The sequence below is a fragment of the Schistocerca americana genome, chromosome 11 (assembly GCF_021461395.2).
Source record: "Schistocerca americana isolate TAMUIC-IGC-003095 chromosome 11, iqSchAmer2.1, whole genome shotgun sequence".
Classification (NCBI taxonomy): Eukaryota; Metazoa; Arthropoda; class Insecta; order Orthoptera; family Acrididae; genus Schistocerca; species Schistocerca americana.
The window spans coordinates 152,867,805-152,883,600 of NC_060129.1; the positions used below are offsets into that span (position 1 = coordinate 152,867,805).

The following is a 15,796-nucleotide window of genomic DNA, read 5'->3' on the forward strand; positions in this document are numbered from 1 at the left end:
AAAAAGAACACATTGACACCGGTGTGTCAGACCCACCATACTTGCTCCGGACACTGCGAGAGGGCTGTACAAGCAATGATCACACGCACGGCACAGCGGACACACCAGGAACCGCGGTGTTGGCCGTCGAATGGCGCTAGCTGCGCAGCATTTGTGCACCGCCGCCGTCAGTGTCAGCCAGTTTGCCGTGGCATACGGAGCTCCATCGCAGTCTGTAACACTGGTAGCATGCCGCGACAGCGTGGACGTGAACTGTATGTGCAGTTGACGGACTTTGAGTGAGGGCGTATAGTGGGCATGCGGGAGGCCGGGTGGACGTACCGCCGAATTGCTCAACACGTGGGGCGTGAGGTCTCCACAGTACATCGATGTTGTCGCCAGTGGTCGGCGGAAGGTGCACGTGCCCGTCGACCTGGGACCGGACCGCAGCGACGCACGGATGCACGCCAAGACCGTAGGATCCTACGCACTGCCGTAGGGGACCGCACCGCCACTTCCCAGCAAATTAGGGACACTGTTGCTCCTGGGGTATCGGCGAGGACCATTCGCAACCGTCTCCATGAAGCTGGGCTACGGTCCCGCACACCGTTAGGCCGTCTTCCGCTCACGCCCCAACATCGTGCAGCCCGCCTCCAGTGGTGTCGCGACAGGCGTGAATGGAGGGACGAATGGAGACGTGTCGTCTTCAGCGATGAGAGTCGCTTCTGCCTTGGTGCCAATGATGGTCGTATGCGTGTTTGGCGCCGTGCAGGTGAGCGCCACAATCAGGACTGCATACGACCGAGGCACACAGGGCCAACACCCGGCATCATGGTGTGGGGAGCGATCTCCTACACTGGCCGTACACCACTGGTGATCGTCGAGGGAACACTGAATAGTGCACGGTACATCCAAACCGTCATCGAACCCATCGTTCTACCATTCCTAGACCGGCAAGGGAACTTGCTGTTCCAACAGGACAATGCACGTCCGCATGTATCCCGTGCCACCCAACGTGCTCTAGAAGGTGTAAGTCAACTACCCTGGCCAGCAAGATCTCCGGATCTGTCCCCCATTGAGCATGTTTGGGACTGGATGAACAGTCGTCTCACGCGGTCTGCACGTCCAGCACGAACGCTGGTCCAACTGAGGCGCCAGGTGGAAATGGCATGGCAAGCCGTTCCACAGGACTACATCCAGCATCTCTACGATCGTCTCCATGGGAGAATAGCAGCCTGCAGTGCTGCGAAAGGTGGATATACACTGTACTAGTGCCGACATTGTGCATGCTCTGTTGCCTGTGTCTATGTGCCTGTGGTTCTGTCAGTGTGATCATGTGATGTATCTGACCCCAGGAATGTGTCAATAAAGTTTCCCCTTCCTGGGACAATGAATTCACGGTGTTCTTATTTAAATTTCCAGGAGTGTATATATACTGATTAGCACTGAATTTATAATGGCAGGCTAGGAAGGGAGTTACTTACTTTTGAAAGCAGGAATTTCTTTTACTCCTTTTATATGGTCAGCTGTGATAAAAGAGCCGGCCGCGGTGGTCTAGTGGTTCTAGGCGCTCAGTCCGGAACCGCGCGACTGCTACGGTCGCAGGTTCGAATCCTGCCTCGGGCATGGATGTGTGTGATGTCCTCAGGTTAGCTAGGTTTAAGTAGTTCTAAGTTCTAGGGGGCTGATGAGCACAGATGTTAAGTCCCATAGTGCTCAGAGCCATTTGAACCATTTTTTTTGTGATGAAAGATCTTGGACACACTCTTATTACCGCCGACGTAACCTTCTCTGACTATTATGCCCATTAATAGACTAAGGTTTTGTACCTCCTAAATTTTGAGAACAACACCGATTGAACTTTATTCCCGGGTGCTCTTGTGCACCTACTGTTATTTTATGAGGTGGCAACGGATAAGGCATTAAGAATTTGGAGGCGGTCAGAGAAAACTTCGTGCTGGCCTGAACTGATCTTGTGCCAAGAACTTAACACTGGGGTAGCCTAGCCAGCCGGTGTGGCCGAGCGGTTCTAGGCGCTACAGTCTGGAGCCGCGCAACCGCTACGGTCGCAGGTTCAAATCCTGCCTCGGGCATGGATGTGTGTGATGTCCTTAGGTTAGTTAGGTTTAAGTAGTTCTAAGTTCTAGGGGACTGATGACCTCAGAAGTTAAGTCCCATAGTGCTCAGAGGCATCTGAACCATTTTTTGAACTGGGGTAGCCTAATCATAAATGCTATAAACGCGACTCTCTTTTCAGGTATGGTTAGAAATAAGGTAGCGATAAACGGATGGTGCTTTAGAATTACAAGTTATTTTTATTTTTGATTAATGCTTTTGCATTTAACAATTTGACAAACATTCATGATATTATTTGCAGGGGATCAGATGCCTTTCGAAATTCTATTGCACAATATCTCACCTGAGAATTACAAGCCGTGTTGGCTTCAATTTGCATAGTCCAGTGGGGAAAGGAAAGTTTTCGGGAGCACGTGGTCACTGTTCTATTTTAACGACAGACATTCACATGCACTAAATAGTCAACGCGGGCAGGCAAATATCGACAGCATTTTGCTGAGAAGATATTTTTATATTTCACGGCTGGCATCGAGCGGGATTGTATGGCGTGAAGTGTTTGCAAGAAAACGGACTTGTCTCACAAAACCCGCACTCGGTACAAATTTTGAATAAAACATTCCGATATTTTAAAAATGTTCATCAATAATAAGTAGGCAAGCTGTAACACTTCTTGCTAAGTTTAACGAAGATTTAGATTTTAATTTATAGACCACGTGGTCGCACCTGAGGGAGATTACACTCTCAGATTACTCTGTATCCGATTAATTCGACTAAAAATCATAACAGGTCCCTAAATAATCATCACTGAAACATTGATTAAAAGAAAATTGTTGAGTTTAACAAATAAGTGAAATTCAAATACCTCTGTCCCGAATTCGAGACAGCCGTTCTGAGGGAACGTCCGGTCGCTCACCTGTCTTCAAACACTGTACGCTACCAACGGCCGCGCGGAGACCTCCCAGAGCAGGCCGAGGTGGTGGGGGGCGGCCGTGACCAACCCCTGCTAGGAAAACTTTATTTTGCACATATTTGGCCAAGTCCTGTTGTTCCTGCTCTTTGCCTTCCACTGACAGCGTTGAAGTTGGTAGAAGGTTCAGATACCCACCACTTCACTGGTTCGTCTGCTACCACGTTCAAAATAATCATACGTGTGACCACACACTTTGAGGAGGGGTGAAAAAAAGGCAGAGAAGGACACAACCGTGCACATTGGAATGAAAAGAAAATACGTCGACGCATAATTATTCTACAGCCTTGCAGCAGTCTGGGATGAGATTGCTCCGCAGTTAATTAATTACGTAAAAGATGAAGCTATGCCGATAGTATGAAATTACATTGCAGCACTAATTCCAACCACGATACGGCACCTATTGTGACGTTACTCTGCAAACTCAAAAGCAACTGCATAACTGCGGCTTCATCAAAGCCACAAACGTTACATGTAAGGGACAGCCAAATGAAAATGAAGCGTATACACACGTAAAGCCGGCCGCGGTGGCCGTGCGGTTCTGGCGCTGCAGTCTGGAACCGCGGGACTGCTACGGTCGCAGGTTCGAATCCTGCCTCGGGCATGGGTGTGTGTGATGTGCTTAGGTTAGTTAGGTTTAAGTAGTGAAAAGTTCTAGGGGACTTATGACCTAAGATGTTGAGTCCCATAGTGCTCAGAGCCATTTGAACCAACACACGTAAAAAAAGTATTGCATCACCCCCATTCGCGGAACTCTTGAAGATAGACGTTGACTGCGGATATTATATCATAGACATAGTCCCTTTGAGTGTTCAGAGAAAGATGTAAACAACCATGCACGAGCAGCGTCTATTAGACAGAGAGGGTCCGACAGCCGATCAGTTCCAGTCATTCCACAAGGTAGAAAGTACATGGTTCGTGTTGTCTGTCTTTCAGCCATGCCTAGACGGTCAATAACGCGGTTAGATCGCGTCCACATTTTTGCTTTGTGCCAGGAAGGGCTCTGAACAATGGAGCTGTCTAGTCGTCTCGGAGTGAACCAAAGCGGTGTTTCCAGAATGAGATTTTCACTCTGCTCTACCAAGGTCCCGAGTTCGAGTCTCGGTCCGGCACATAGTTTTAATCTGCCAGGAAGTTTCAAAGCGGTGTTGTTGAGACACAGAGGAGATATAGAGAGACAGTAGTTGTGCGCCCTAAAACCACACAAAAAAAGCATCGCCACCACGTTGAATAATGCTTTTCGTGGAGCCACAGTCCGTCGTCTTACGACTGAAACTGTGTGCAATAGGCTGCGTGATGCGCAACTTCACTACCAACGCCCATGGCGAGGTCCATCTTTGCAACCACGACACCATGCAGCGCAGTACAGATGGGCCCAACAACATGCCGAATGGACCACTCAGGACTGGCACCACGTTCTCTTCATCGATGAGTGTCGCGTATGCCTTCAACCACGCAATTGTCAGAGACGTGTTTGGAGGCAACCCCGTCAGGCTGAACGCCTTAGACACACTGTCCAACGAGTGCAGCCAGGTGGAGGTTCCCTGCTGTTTAGGGGTGGCATTACGCGGGGCCGACGTACGCCGCTGGTGGTCATGGAAGGCTCCATAATGGCTGTACGATACGTGAATGCCATCCTCCGACCGACAGTGCAACGATACCGACAACATATTGGCGAGGCATTCGTCTTCATGGACGACAATTCGCGCCCCCATCGTGCACATCTGTTGAATGACTTCCTTCACGGTAACGACATCGCTCGACTAGAGTGGCCAGCGTGTTCTCCAGGCATGAAGCCTACCGAACACGCCTGGGATAGATTGAAAAGGGCTGATTATTGACGACGTGACCCACCGACCACTCTGAGGAATCTACGCCGATTCGCCATTGAGGAGTGGGACAATCTGGACCAACAATGCCTTGATGAACTTGTGGATAGTATGCCACGGCGAATACAGACATGCATCAACGCAAGAGGGCGTGCTACTGGGTATTAGAGGTACGGATGTGTACAGCAATCTCTGACCTCTGAAGGTCTCGCTGTATGATGGTACAACATGCAATGTGTGGTATTCATGAGCAATAAAAAGGGCGAAATTGATGTTTATGTTGATTTGTCTTCCAATTTTCTGTACATGATCCGAAACTCTCGGAGCCGAGGTGTAGCAAATTTTTATTATTTCAAAAATAATCGCCATAACTGTTTATACAATTATCCCACTGTGAGTCAAGACGGACAACGCCTTCATGGGCTAATGTTTGCCATATCATACAGAACCATGACTGTATCTCTCCCTCCGAAGGAAAACGGCAGACAAGAATGTCTCTCCTGAGGGATCCATAAACATTGAAACCTCGCTTCGGGAGAGGTCAGGAGTGTGTGGAGAACGTGTGAGGGCTTCCCAGCGGAACTCCAGCACCGCAGTCTAAACAACAGGCCCACCAGCTCCTGGAAAGCCAGGGTGAGCTTTTCCTTTGACCGCTCGCAGACTTTCTGCAAGAAGGCGCCACAATTAAAGCACAGCGGCAAGTGGGCGCATTGCAAAAACTAAAGTGCGCAATCGAGTCCAAAATTCCCAGGACGGCATCATTCTATTGCAGGAAAATGTCCGCCCACATGTTGCCGAGATTCTTTCGATTACGGTGCAGAAGCTTCACTAGGAAGGCATTATACATCTTCCATACAGTCCCCATATCGCCCCGTGCGATTTCCATACTTTTGGAGCCCTGCTGGAAAACATTTACGGCCGTCCATTTACTTCGGATGAAGTAGTGCACGCCCGCGAGCTATCGTGGTTCTGTGTAAAACTGCAAACATTTTCCCAATAAGGCATTTTCCGTCTTGACACACAATGAAATAAATGTATTGACCGCTACACTGGTTACTTTCGAGATAATAAACAGTTTTGTTACTTTCCTTCCACGTGTCTCGTCTTCATTTGACGGCCCCTTACATCTTCCAACACAATCGTCTTTTGAAGAACAAGTAAATATTGTCAACAAATATTCGTGTACAGGGAAGTCGAGTCAGGTGCAACAATGTCTATTACTTTAGAATTCGAGTAAAATTTTTGCATGTGCAGCACAGTGAAAGTGCAGAACAGTCTGCAGCAGAAATATATGGTTCATACGGATGAAATACTGTGCTAATATTCTCTTGCTTTCAGTGAGATAAGTTGAATTTAGACGCAATTTAGACATCATTTCTTCATAAAGACATTGTAGCTTACATCATGGAATAGATGAGATTCGAATCGTTTTCCATCTGTTTCACTGTCAGTCACGTCTCTTGATAATTTACTAATGTCTGCGACAGAAAAATATAATTATTAAAAAGATAAATTGAGCTACACAGCTCATAACATCGTGGATATGGTACCAGTAAATTTTCTACTTCATCTTTACACCCTTTTCAAGATGCTCACGCAATATTTCGACAATTAACATCTGTAGACATCCTGTGAGTTCTACACACGACAAATATTATACGGATTTTACAGCTTATCAAAAATTATCTTCAATGTAGGCTTACAACCAAATTTGCAATTACAGAGAAGACATAAATTTTGAAACGAACAAAATGCCTGCTACATGGAAACAAACCTCTGATCGCTAACATCATAGAAATAGCCACGTTCATTTCAAGAACAACCCAAAAACGAGACTTATAGATTTGGCAATAACGTTAAATTATTAATTAATTTTTGCTTAGAAGACAGAGATATTGAATTGCTTCCTAGGTTTTGTCAGTTCTATGTCAAACACAAAACAGCAAAAATTTGAAATATGAAAACTGCGTTGTAATATGGGATTCAAAAGCATACTTGATTCTCGAAACTGTTCACGCCAAAATTACTTTTATTATTTGTAAATCCTTATATAGAACATGAAACAGGCGCAATTCATTTGCAGAAAAGCACGAAATTGCAAAACATCTGTTTGACAATTAGAGTGGAAAACACGCCCACTGTCAACACAAGATAAACTTTAAAAAAAAAAAAAAAAAAAAAAAAATAGTTCAAATGGCTCTGAGCACTATGGGACTTAACATCTATGGTCATCAGTCCCCTAGAACTTAGAACTACTTAAACATAAGTAACCTAAGGACATCACACAACACCTAGTCATCACGAGGCAGAGAAATTCCCTGACCCCGCCGGGAATCGAACCCGGGAACAAAACTTCATAGTCTGATAAATAAGTACCAATAGTTACCATAAGCGTTATATTCAACCTGTATCTTCCACACTTTCTAGTTTATGTTATGGTATTAATCTGTGTCAGGAGCTTGTAAACAAAAACCAGAATAACAACGGCAGCCTGAACTTGGAGGTCTTACAAGATCTTTGACGCATCAATGCAGATTACACACTTGGTTGTCATCTATGCACCAAAGAAGAATGTGTGTGCAAGGGTCGGTCTATAACTTTTGTTATCCCTAATATATGTGAATATTCCAACCAGCTGTGAGAGTGTATCAGAATCTACAGTTCAACAATCTGGTGGGAAATGACATCATGGCCTAGGCTAATTATTTAAATGCGAATGTCAACTTAAAGATACTACCAGAACCTATTTTTATAAGCTTGCATAAGATGAAGAAGAAGAAGAAGAAGACTATCGCCAAAACTTTTGTCATCAAAAAGCCATGTACATGGTGTTTCAAAAAGAACCTTACAACTTTGAAAATTCATATAAATTAATTCATAGTACCTGCAGAGGTGATTGTAGTGTCAATTTGTAGGGAAATACATCAAGTTTTGTCTCGCGTGGTTCGCTAATGCAGAATCTCACCGTAAGGAGCGCTAGCGGTAGTTGCGTTAAAGATGGCTGCCTTCACTGGACCTGAGCGAGCTAGCTATGTGTCTTGGTTTGAAGAATCGAAGTCGGCGACAACAGTTCAGCGTAATTTCCGTACCAAGTACGCTAAAGATCCTCCTAGTAGTCCTACAATTTATAAGTGGCATAAATGTTTTGTAGAAACAGGATGCTCGGTAAGATACGGAAAATCATCAGGTCGTCCAGGCACATCTGACGACGTCGTTGAGCGAGTGAGACAATGTTTCGTCAACAGCCCTACGAAATCGACCCAGCGTGCATCTCGCGAACTTCAAATCCCACGTATGACTGTTTGGCGTGTGTTGAGGAACCGTTTGCATTTGAAACCGTACAGTTTGACGATCGTACAAGCAATAAAATACGCCGTTAAGATTGCTCGCAAGAACTTCTGTGCAGATATGTTAAATCGATTACGTGAGGATGAACATTTCTTGAACAAAATCATCTTTTCTGACGAGTCGACTTTTCACATACCTATCACAGTCAACACACATAACTGTAGGATTTGGGGCAGTGAAAATTCAGAGGAAACACTGCGACATGTTCTTGATAGCCCTAAACTGAACATTGTTTGTGCACTGAGCGAGAACAAAATGTACGGCCCCTTTTTTTCCGTGAGAGAAGCATCAGCGACATAGTGTGCCTGGATAAGTTACAACAATTGTTGATACCAAAGATAGATGAGAATGACTGAGAATGAAATGTTTACTTCATGCAAGATGGTGCACCACCCCACTACCTGGCTGACGTCCGGGATTTTCTCAGTGAATGCTCTCCAGGACAATGGGTTGGTCTTGATGCGCCAATTGTATGGCACCCACGTTCCCCAGACTTGATACTACTCGATTTTTTATTTTTTTTCTATTTTTATTTATTTATTTATTTATTTTATTTTTTTTGGTGAGGATTCATCAGGGATACCGCGTTTGTACCTCCTGTACTGGATTCTCTACCTGAACTTAGAGCAAGAATTTACGCCGGCACTGAGCAAGTTTCACCTCCAATGCTACAGCGAGTTTGGGAAGAAATTGACTTCCGGTGGGATGTCGCAGGATAACCAACGGAAGCCACCTACAACATCTTTAGTTTAAGGTAAGGAAACTTGATGTGTTTCCCTACAAAAGAACACTAATCCCAGCGCTATACCTTCTTTCAATGAATGTATATCAATTTTTAAAGTTCTTTTTGAAACACCATGTACGATTCATTCAGCTACATTGTCTTCGCTTTGTCCAAATTCAGGCAGTTTAGAGTAGAAGACGAAAACTAGAATTTGGCCATACCCAGAAGGTATTAGAACAGGTGGATGACGCTAGAAGCTTTTTAGAGCAGTGAATGTCGCAACTGTATGTGTTAGGTACTGTACATTTTTTCCTCGATTTTCGAGCCAATCCACTTCGAACATAACTCTCGACCTTTCGACAGTTGTCTCCGCCATCTCCATCAGGAGTAAAAAGCCACTGACTACCTGGGCTGCCACGGTGTTCCACCTACGTTGACGCAGTGGTAGTGTTTGGAGCCTCACTGAGAGGGACACTTTGACGCGTGTGCAGGAAAGGGAGTCGCGCAATTCGTAGTGCCTCTGCTTCGCTGCTGGGTCGAGCACGAAGAAGGCGTTGTTGGTAGCATCACTAAGAGGATGCAAATCAGGTTTGGTTTAAATGCACCCTGAAGCGCTAGTGAGCGTGAAGTTGGAAGTGGCGAGTGAAGAATGCCTGTAGGGTGACAAAGACGCCGTTATCAACACCTCACTGAGTTGGAACGAGGTCGTGTAACAGGTCTACGAGAAGCTGGATGCATCCTGCCACATCTCAGAAACACGTGGCAGGAATATAGGCATTTTGTATGACTACTGCCAGCAGTGGTCAAGAAATTGTAGAGTCGCAAGAAGACCGGGCTGTGCATGGCCACGTGGCACTAGCGAGAGGGAAGGCCATCGTGTTCGGTGTACGACTCTCGTGCATCGCACTGCATCTACAGCAGCAATTTGAGGAGCAGTTGGCACCACTGTGACACAGCGAACTGTTACAAATTGGTTACTTCTACATCTACATCCATACTCCGCAAGCCACTTGACGGTGTGTGGGGGAGGGTACCTTGAGTACCTCTATCGGTTCTCCCTTCTATTCCAGTCTCGTATGGTTCGTGGAAAGAAGGATTGTCGGTATGCCTCTGTGTGGGCTCTAATCTCTCTGATTTTATCCTCGTGGTCTCTTCGCGAGATATACGTAGGAAGGAGCAATATACTGCTTGCTTGACTCCTCGGTGAAGGTATATTCACGAAGCTTCAACAAAAGCCCGTACCGAGCTACTGAGCGTCTCTCCTGCAGGGTATTCCACTGGAGTTTATCTATCATCTCCGGCCGGCCGCGGTGGTCTCGCGGTTCTAGGCGCGCAGTCCGGAATCGCGCGACTGCTACGGTCGCAGGTTCGAATCCTGCCTCGGGCATGGATGTGTGTGATGTCCTTAGGTTAGTTAGGTTTAAGTAGTTCTAAGTTCTAGGGGACTGATGACCACAGCTGTTAAGTCCCATAGTGCTCAGAGCCATTTGAACCATTTTTTTATCATCTCCGTAACGCTTTCGCGATTACTGAATGATCCTGTAACGAAGCGCACTGCTCTCCGTTGGATCTTCTCTATCTCTTCTATCAACCCTATCTGCTACGGATCCCACACTGCTGAGCAGTATTCGAGCAGTGCGCCAACAAGCGTACTGTAACCTACTTCCTTTGTTTTCGGATTGCAAGGATATCGCTGAGCCATAGGCTCTGTAGTATGCGTTCCACCGACCCCAAACCACCGCCATTCGCGACTTGATTGGTATCATACGAGAGCTCATATTGGAGGGCAGGGTGGTGTGTTGTCTGATAAAAGCTGGTTCTGCCTCTATGCCAGTGACGGTCGTTTGTTGTTTAGGAGGCCAGTTGAGGGCTTGCAACCAACCTATCTGCATGCTAGACGCATTGGATCTACACCTGGATGTGGGTATGATTTCGCATACTCTCGCGATTATCCCACGCACCCTGACAGCAAATTTGTGCATGAGTATGGTGATTCGGTCTGCTGTGCTGCCATTCGTGAACAGCAGTCCAGGGGTGTTTTCCAACAGGATAACGCTCTCCGCCATACCGCTGTTGTAACCCAGCATGCTGGATCACCAGATCTGTCTCCAGTAGAGCACATATGGGACACCATGTGACGACAACTCCAGCAGCATCCACAAACAGCATTAACCGTCCCTGCATTGACCGACCAAGCGCAACAGGCATGGAAATCCATCCCACAGACTGACTTCCGGCACCAGCTCAACACAATGGATGCACGTTTGCATCCTTGCATTTACCATTCTGGCGGTTGCACTGGTTATTAATGAACCGGCATTTCACATTTGCAATGGCTTATCTCCTGCTTACATTAACCTGTGACCTGGCGATGATAATCACTTATACATTACCTAGACAAATGTAGTCCTGAAATTTCATTACTCTGCAGTAATTATATTTCGATGCTGCGATTTTTTTCTGTCAATGTGTTTGAAACTGACGCCCCACCTGCGTGCAGGCGAAAAACGGCGCCTGTCTCAGTGGATTTTTAGTCGTGATGATGGAGACAGCTGTCGAAGCTCAAGTGCTTTATTCGAAGTGATACGGTTCGAAAATCGAGACGATTTTATTCAGGTGGGCCACTGCAAATGGTGCTGTGGATACGCATTAGGCCGCTGTCGTAGGGAGCCAGCGAGTTCCCCTCGGTGTGTGTGTGTGTGTGTGCGTGTGTGTGTGTGTGACTGAAGAACTGGGCGTTGTGCAGGGTGATGGCCAACTACGTGATGTGGCGGGCAGCCAGTGAGTCGGTGTCGTACATGACGGAGAAGCTGCGCAGCCGCCAGCTCGAGTACAGCTCCGCCCTGTCCGGCAAGACGGCGCGGGAGCCCCGATGGAAGGAGTGCCTCGGCATCGTCGCCGCTGGGTGAGTGCCCCACTGCCACACCCTGGCATCTCCCTCTGCTAGTTCTGTGGCGTATAATAGATCCCCCATCAGTAGATACCCAAACTTACAACTCCCATCTGTCTACCTTTCTTACCCGATATTTTTCCATCTAAAATTGCAGTTCCATAGCTTCATTTGTTGTTGATGATGTACTTGTGGTCTTCAGTCCAAAGATTGCTTTGATGCATATCTCCACACTTGGCTATCCTGTGCATCCCTCTTCATGTCTGCATAGCTTTTACTGTGTTCGAACCTCGATTTCCCACTACAGTTTTTATTAGCCCCAGCCCTACCCCCACATTTTCCTTCACTATCAGGTTCACGACCCCACGATGTCTTGGGGTGTGCCCTATCAACTGATCCCTTCTTTTAGTCAGGCTATCCCACAAACTTCCTTTTTCCCCAGTTTTACATTTCAAATGCTTCTGTACACTTGTCATCTGAACCTACTTGTCGTCCACATTTCTCTTGTGTGCAAGGCTGCTCTCTGCCAAATACTTTCCAAAAATATTTCCTAAAACTTAAACGTACATTAGAAGTTAATAAATGCCTCTTTTCAGAAATTCCTACTGCCAGTCTGCATCTTACACTCTCTCTACTCCACCCACCATCAGCGATTTTCCTTCCTAAAAGGCAAAACCCGTCTGCCGCTTTTAGTGCCACATTTCCTATCTAATTCCCTGAGCATTACCTGACTTAGTTGGACTACATTCCATTATCCTTGTTTCCCTTTTGTTGAAACTGATCTAATAACATCAGTCCATTCTGTTCTATTACTCTTACAAGTACTTCACCATTTCTGACAGAAACAATGCATCATCAGCAGCCGGCCGGGGTGGCCGAGCGGTTCTAGGCGCTACAGTCCGGAACCGCGCGACCGCTACGGTCGCAGGTTCGAATCCTGCCTCGGGCATGGGTGTGATGTCCTTAGGTTATTTAGGTTTAAGTAGTTCTAAGTTCTAGGGGACTGATGACCTCACAAGTGAAGTCCCATAGTGCTCAGAGCCAGCTGAAGCCATCATCATCAGCAATCCTTATTTCTTTTCTCTCAGCTATAATTTCCAAATTTTATCCTTGCTTTCTGGACGGAATCACAGTATCATTGGCAAAACTTAAAGTTTTCATTTTCTCTTCCTGAACCTTAATTCCCTTTCCAAATTTAGTACGGTTGTCTCTACTGCTCGTTCAGTGAACAGATTGAATCACATCTCACTCCCTTCTGAAATACTGTTTCCCTTTCATGTCCTTCAACTCTTACAATTGCAGTCTGGTTTGTATAAAGAACTGTGTGGATTTCTGAACAACACTGTTCTGCTCAAACAATTGTATTAAAATCCGCGTGGCTTCCTCAAATTGCTCCCTCCTAGTGCCTATGTGACGTTTAGACTGGCTAGTGTGAGAGTGGCTTACCTCCTGTTGCAGCGTGGATCTCTCCGTGGGCTCCATATACGTGCGCAAGTACTTCGACGAGGAAGCGAAGAAGGCGGCACTCGAGATGGTGGACGACATCCGCCAGGAGTTCCTCCGCATCCTGCAGGAGGTGGACTGGATGGACGAGGCCACCAGGTACGTCTCGCCCTGGGTGTCTGCAAAAAATCCCCAGATAGCTTTAGCACTGTAGGGTCCCACTGTAAAATAACGACATCGACGAAAATGGAAAGTGTTACACCACGAAGAACCAATCCCATATTTAACGAACTTTGCAAAGACCTTCATCATACAGGGTGCACATTAATAAAACCGACCGGATTGCTGCCTGGAGATGGAGGAAGAAAGGTCCTACTAACAAGTGTGCCGAAATGCACCGTTGCCACGGTAGAGGGCACTGACAAATGACAGCTCCCCTGACCACGTGCCGTGTGTTGCAGGCTGTGTACTGTCAGCATCGGAATGGTCCGGTATTCGTGTCGTGAACAAGCCGAGGTGGTGTCTGTGTATGGAAACCGTCGAGAGGCAGCACGGCTGTACCAAAACGAGTACCCTTACAGACACCAACCACATCACACAACATTTCGAGCCCCTTTTTGGGCGTCTGTGTGATGGTGGCTCCTTTCAGACAGACGAACGTGGGCAGCGGACTGTGCGTACACCGAATTTAGAACAGGATATTGAGACAAAGCGTAGTACAAGCTCCAGGCAATTGGCCCACAACATGGTGGAAGCCAAAGTACGATTATGTGTATCTTGAGTGACAACTGCTACTATCCCTATCACTTGCAGTGAGCAGAAGGATTATCAGCATCGGATTTCTCTCTACGGGAAGGATTTTGTCGATGGTTCGCCGGCCGGAGTGGCCGTGCGGTTATAGGCGCTACAGTCTGCAGCCGAGCGTCCACTACGGTCGCAGGTTCGAATCCTGCCTCGGGCATGGATGTGTGTGATGTCCTTAGGTTAGTTAGGTTTAATTAGTTCTAAGTTCTAGGCGACTGATGACCTCGGAAGTTAAGTCGCATAGTGCTCAGAGCCATTTGAACCATTTTTTTTTTTTTTTTGTCGATGGTTCTTGCGACAGACTGCCACAATTGTGGGATTTCTGTCATCAGCCCTTTTTACCAACGAAGCAACCTTTACCAGAAGTGGCATAATTTATCTGCATTCGGTCCCTCCCGCCAGAGGTTCGAGTCCTCCCTCGGGCGTGGTTGTGTTGTTCTTAGCATAAGTTAGTCTAAGTTTACAATATTTGTGGCCTCTCTGTACAGCCTTTCGTGGTGTCCACTTGTGGCTGGCAGTACTCGAGTCCTATCAAACTGAATGTGGTTGTCTCCCGGCTGCAGAAACAGCTGATCTGTCGCTCTCTCCTCTTCTAAAAGTATTCTTGTGCTCTTCGAGTCATTTTTTGACAGTTCTTTTTTGTAGTACTCACGTACACCTCCACACACCTACACAGAATCCTATAAATAGCAGCTTTTTGCAGCGTTTGGAAAATATCTTTTGCCGATTTCATATAATCTTGTATCTTCCGTGTGGGTGAGTAGATTATCGTGATGTTCCGCTTTGTCAACGTTTTTCCTATGCGGTCATTCACGCCATTAATAAAAGGTAGGAAAACTTTCGATATTACCGGCGCGTGGGCATCGTTATGAGTTCTACGCGGTGCTCGTAACGCTGTTCTCAGCTCAGCGAACGAATAACCATTCTTAAGCAATGCAGTGGTGAGATGTTTCAATTCTGCACCAGGCAGCTCTGCTCTATCTGCCAACATTTTTATGATGTCTCGCTTTTGTTGTGGGTTGTGTTTCGGCACCGGTATCGCTAACGGTCTGTGTGCGTGGGTTTTCGTGTAATCCGTGTGCGTCAAGCTACCATCTTCTTTCCTGAAAAGTGAAACATAGGAAAATTCCTCCTGATGTTGCAGAGCTGTTTAAATGGTTCAAATGGCTCTGAGCACTATGGGACTTAACTGCTGAGGTCATCAGTCCCCTAGAACTTAGAACTACTTAAACCTAACTAACCTAAGGACGTCACACACATCCATGCCCGAGGCAGGATTCGAACCTGCGAGCGTAGTGATCGCGCGGTTCCAGACTGTAGCGCCTAGAACCGCTCGGCCACCCCGGCCGGCAGCTGTTTAAATATTGCCTCACAACCACTTGTTTCCAACGGAACGACGAGTTCTGTGAACGGATGGATGGTGTCGCTATGGGGAGCCCCGTAAGCTCAGTTATAGCAAACGTCTTTATGGAAAAATTCGAGAAGCTGGCATTGGAGACTGCAAACGAGAAACTGAATATTTGGTTGCGGTAGGTGGATGATACGTTTGTTTTGTGACGGCATCGCAGGGACAGACTGGATCGTTTTCATATACGTCTCAACGGCACCAATTCAAAAATGCAATTCAAGGAGGAGACAGGCGGAAGATTAAATTTTCTCGGTGTGCTAGTTTTCAAGAAAGAAGACGGTATCTCGGGCCACACGGTTTACCGAAACCTCACGCACACAAACCATTA

At 46.6% G+C, this 15,796-nt stretch overlaps 1 protein-coding gene across 2 annotated transcripts in view; it reads left to right on the forward strand.

Annotated features, from left to right (window-relative positions):
• Positions 1-15,796, forward strand: part of LOC124553656 (neprilysin-2-like) — a 255,589-nt gene that overhangs the window by 196,376 nt on the left and 43,417 nt on the right. For both annotated transcript variants that reach the window (XM_047127538.1, XM_047127539.1), the window contains exons 8-9: positions 11,670-11,828; positions 13,272-13,415. In XM_047127538.1, the coding sequence (XP_046983494.1) occupies positions 11,670-11,828; positions 13,272-13,415 (303 nt within the window). The remainder of the gene's footprint in view (positions 1-11,669; positions 11,829-13,271; positions 13,416-15,796) is intronic.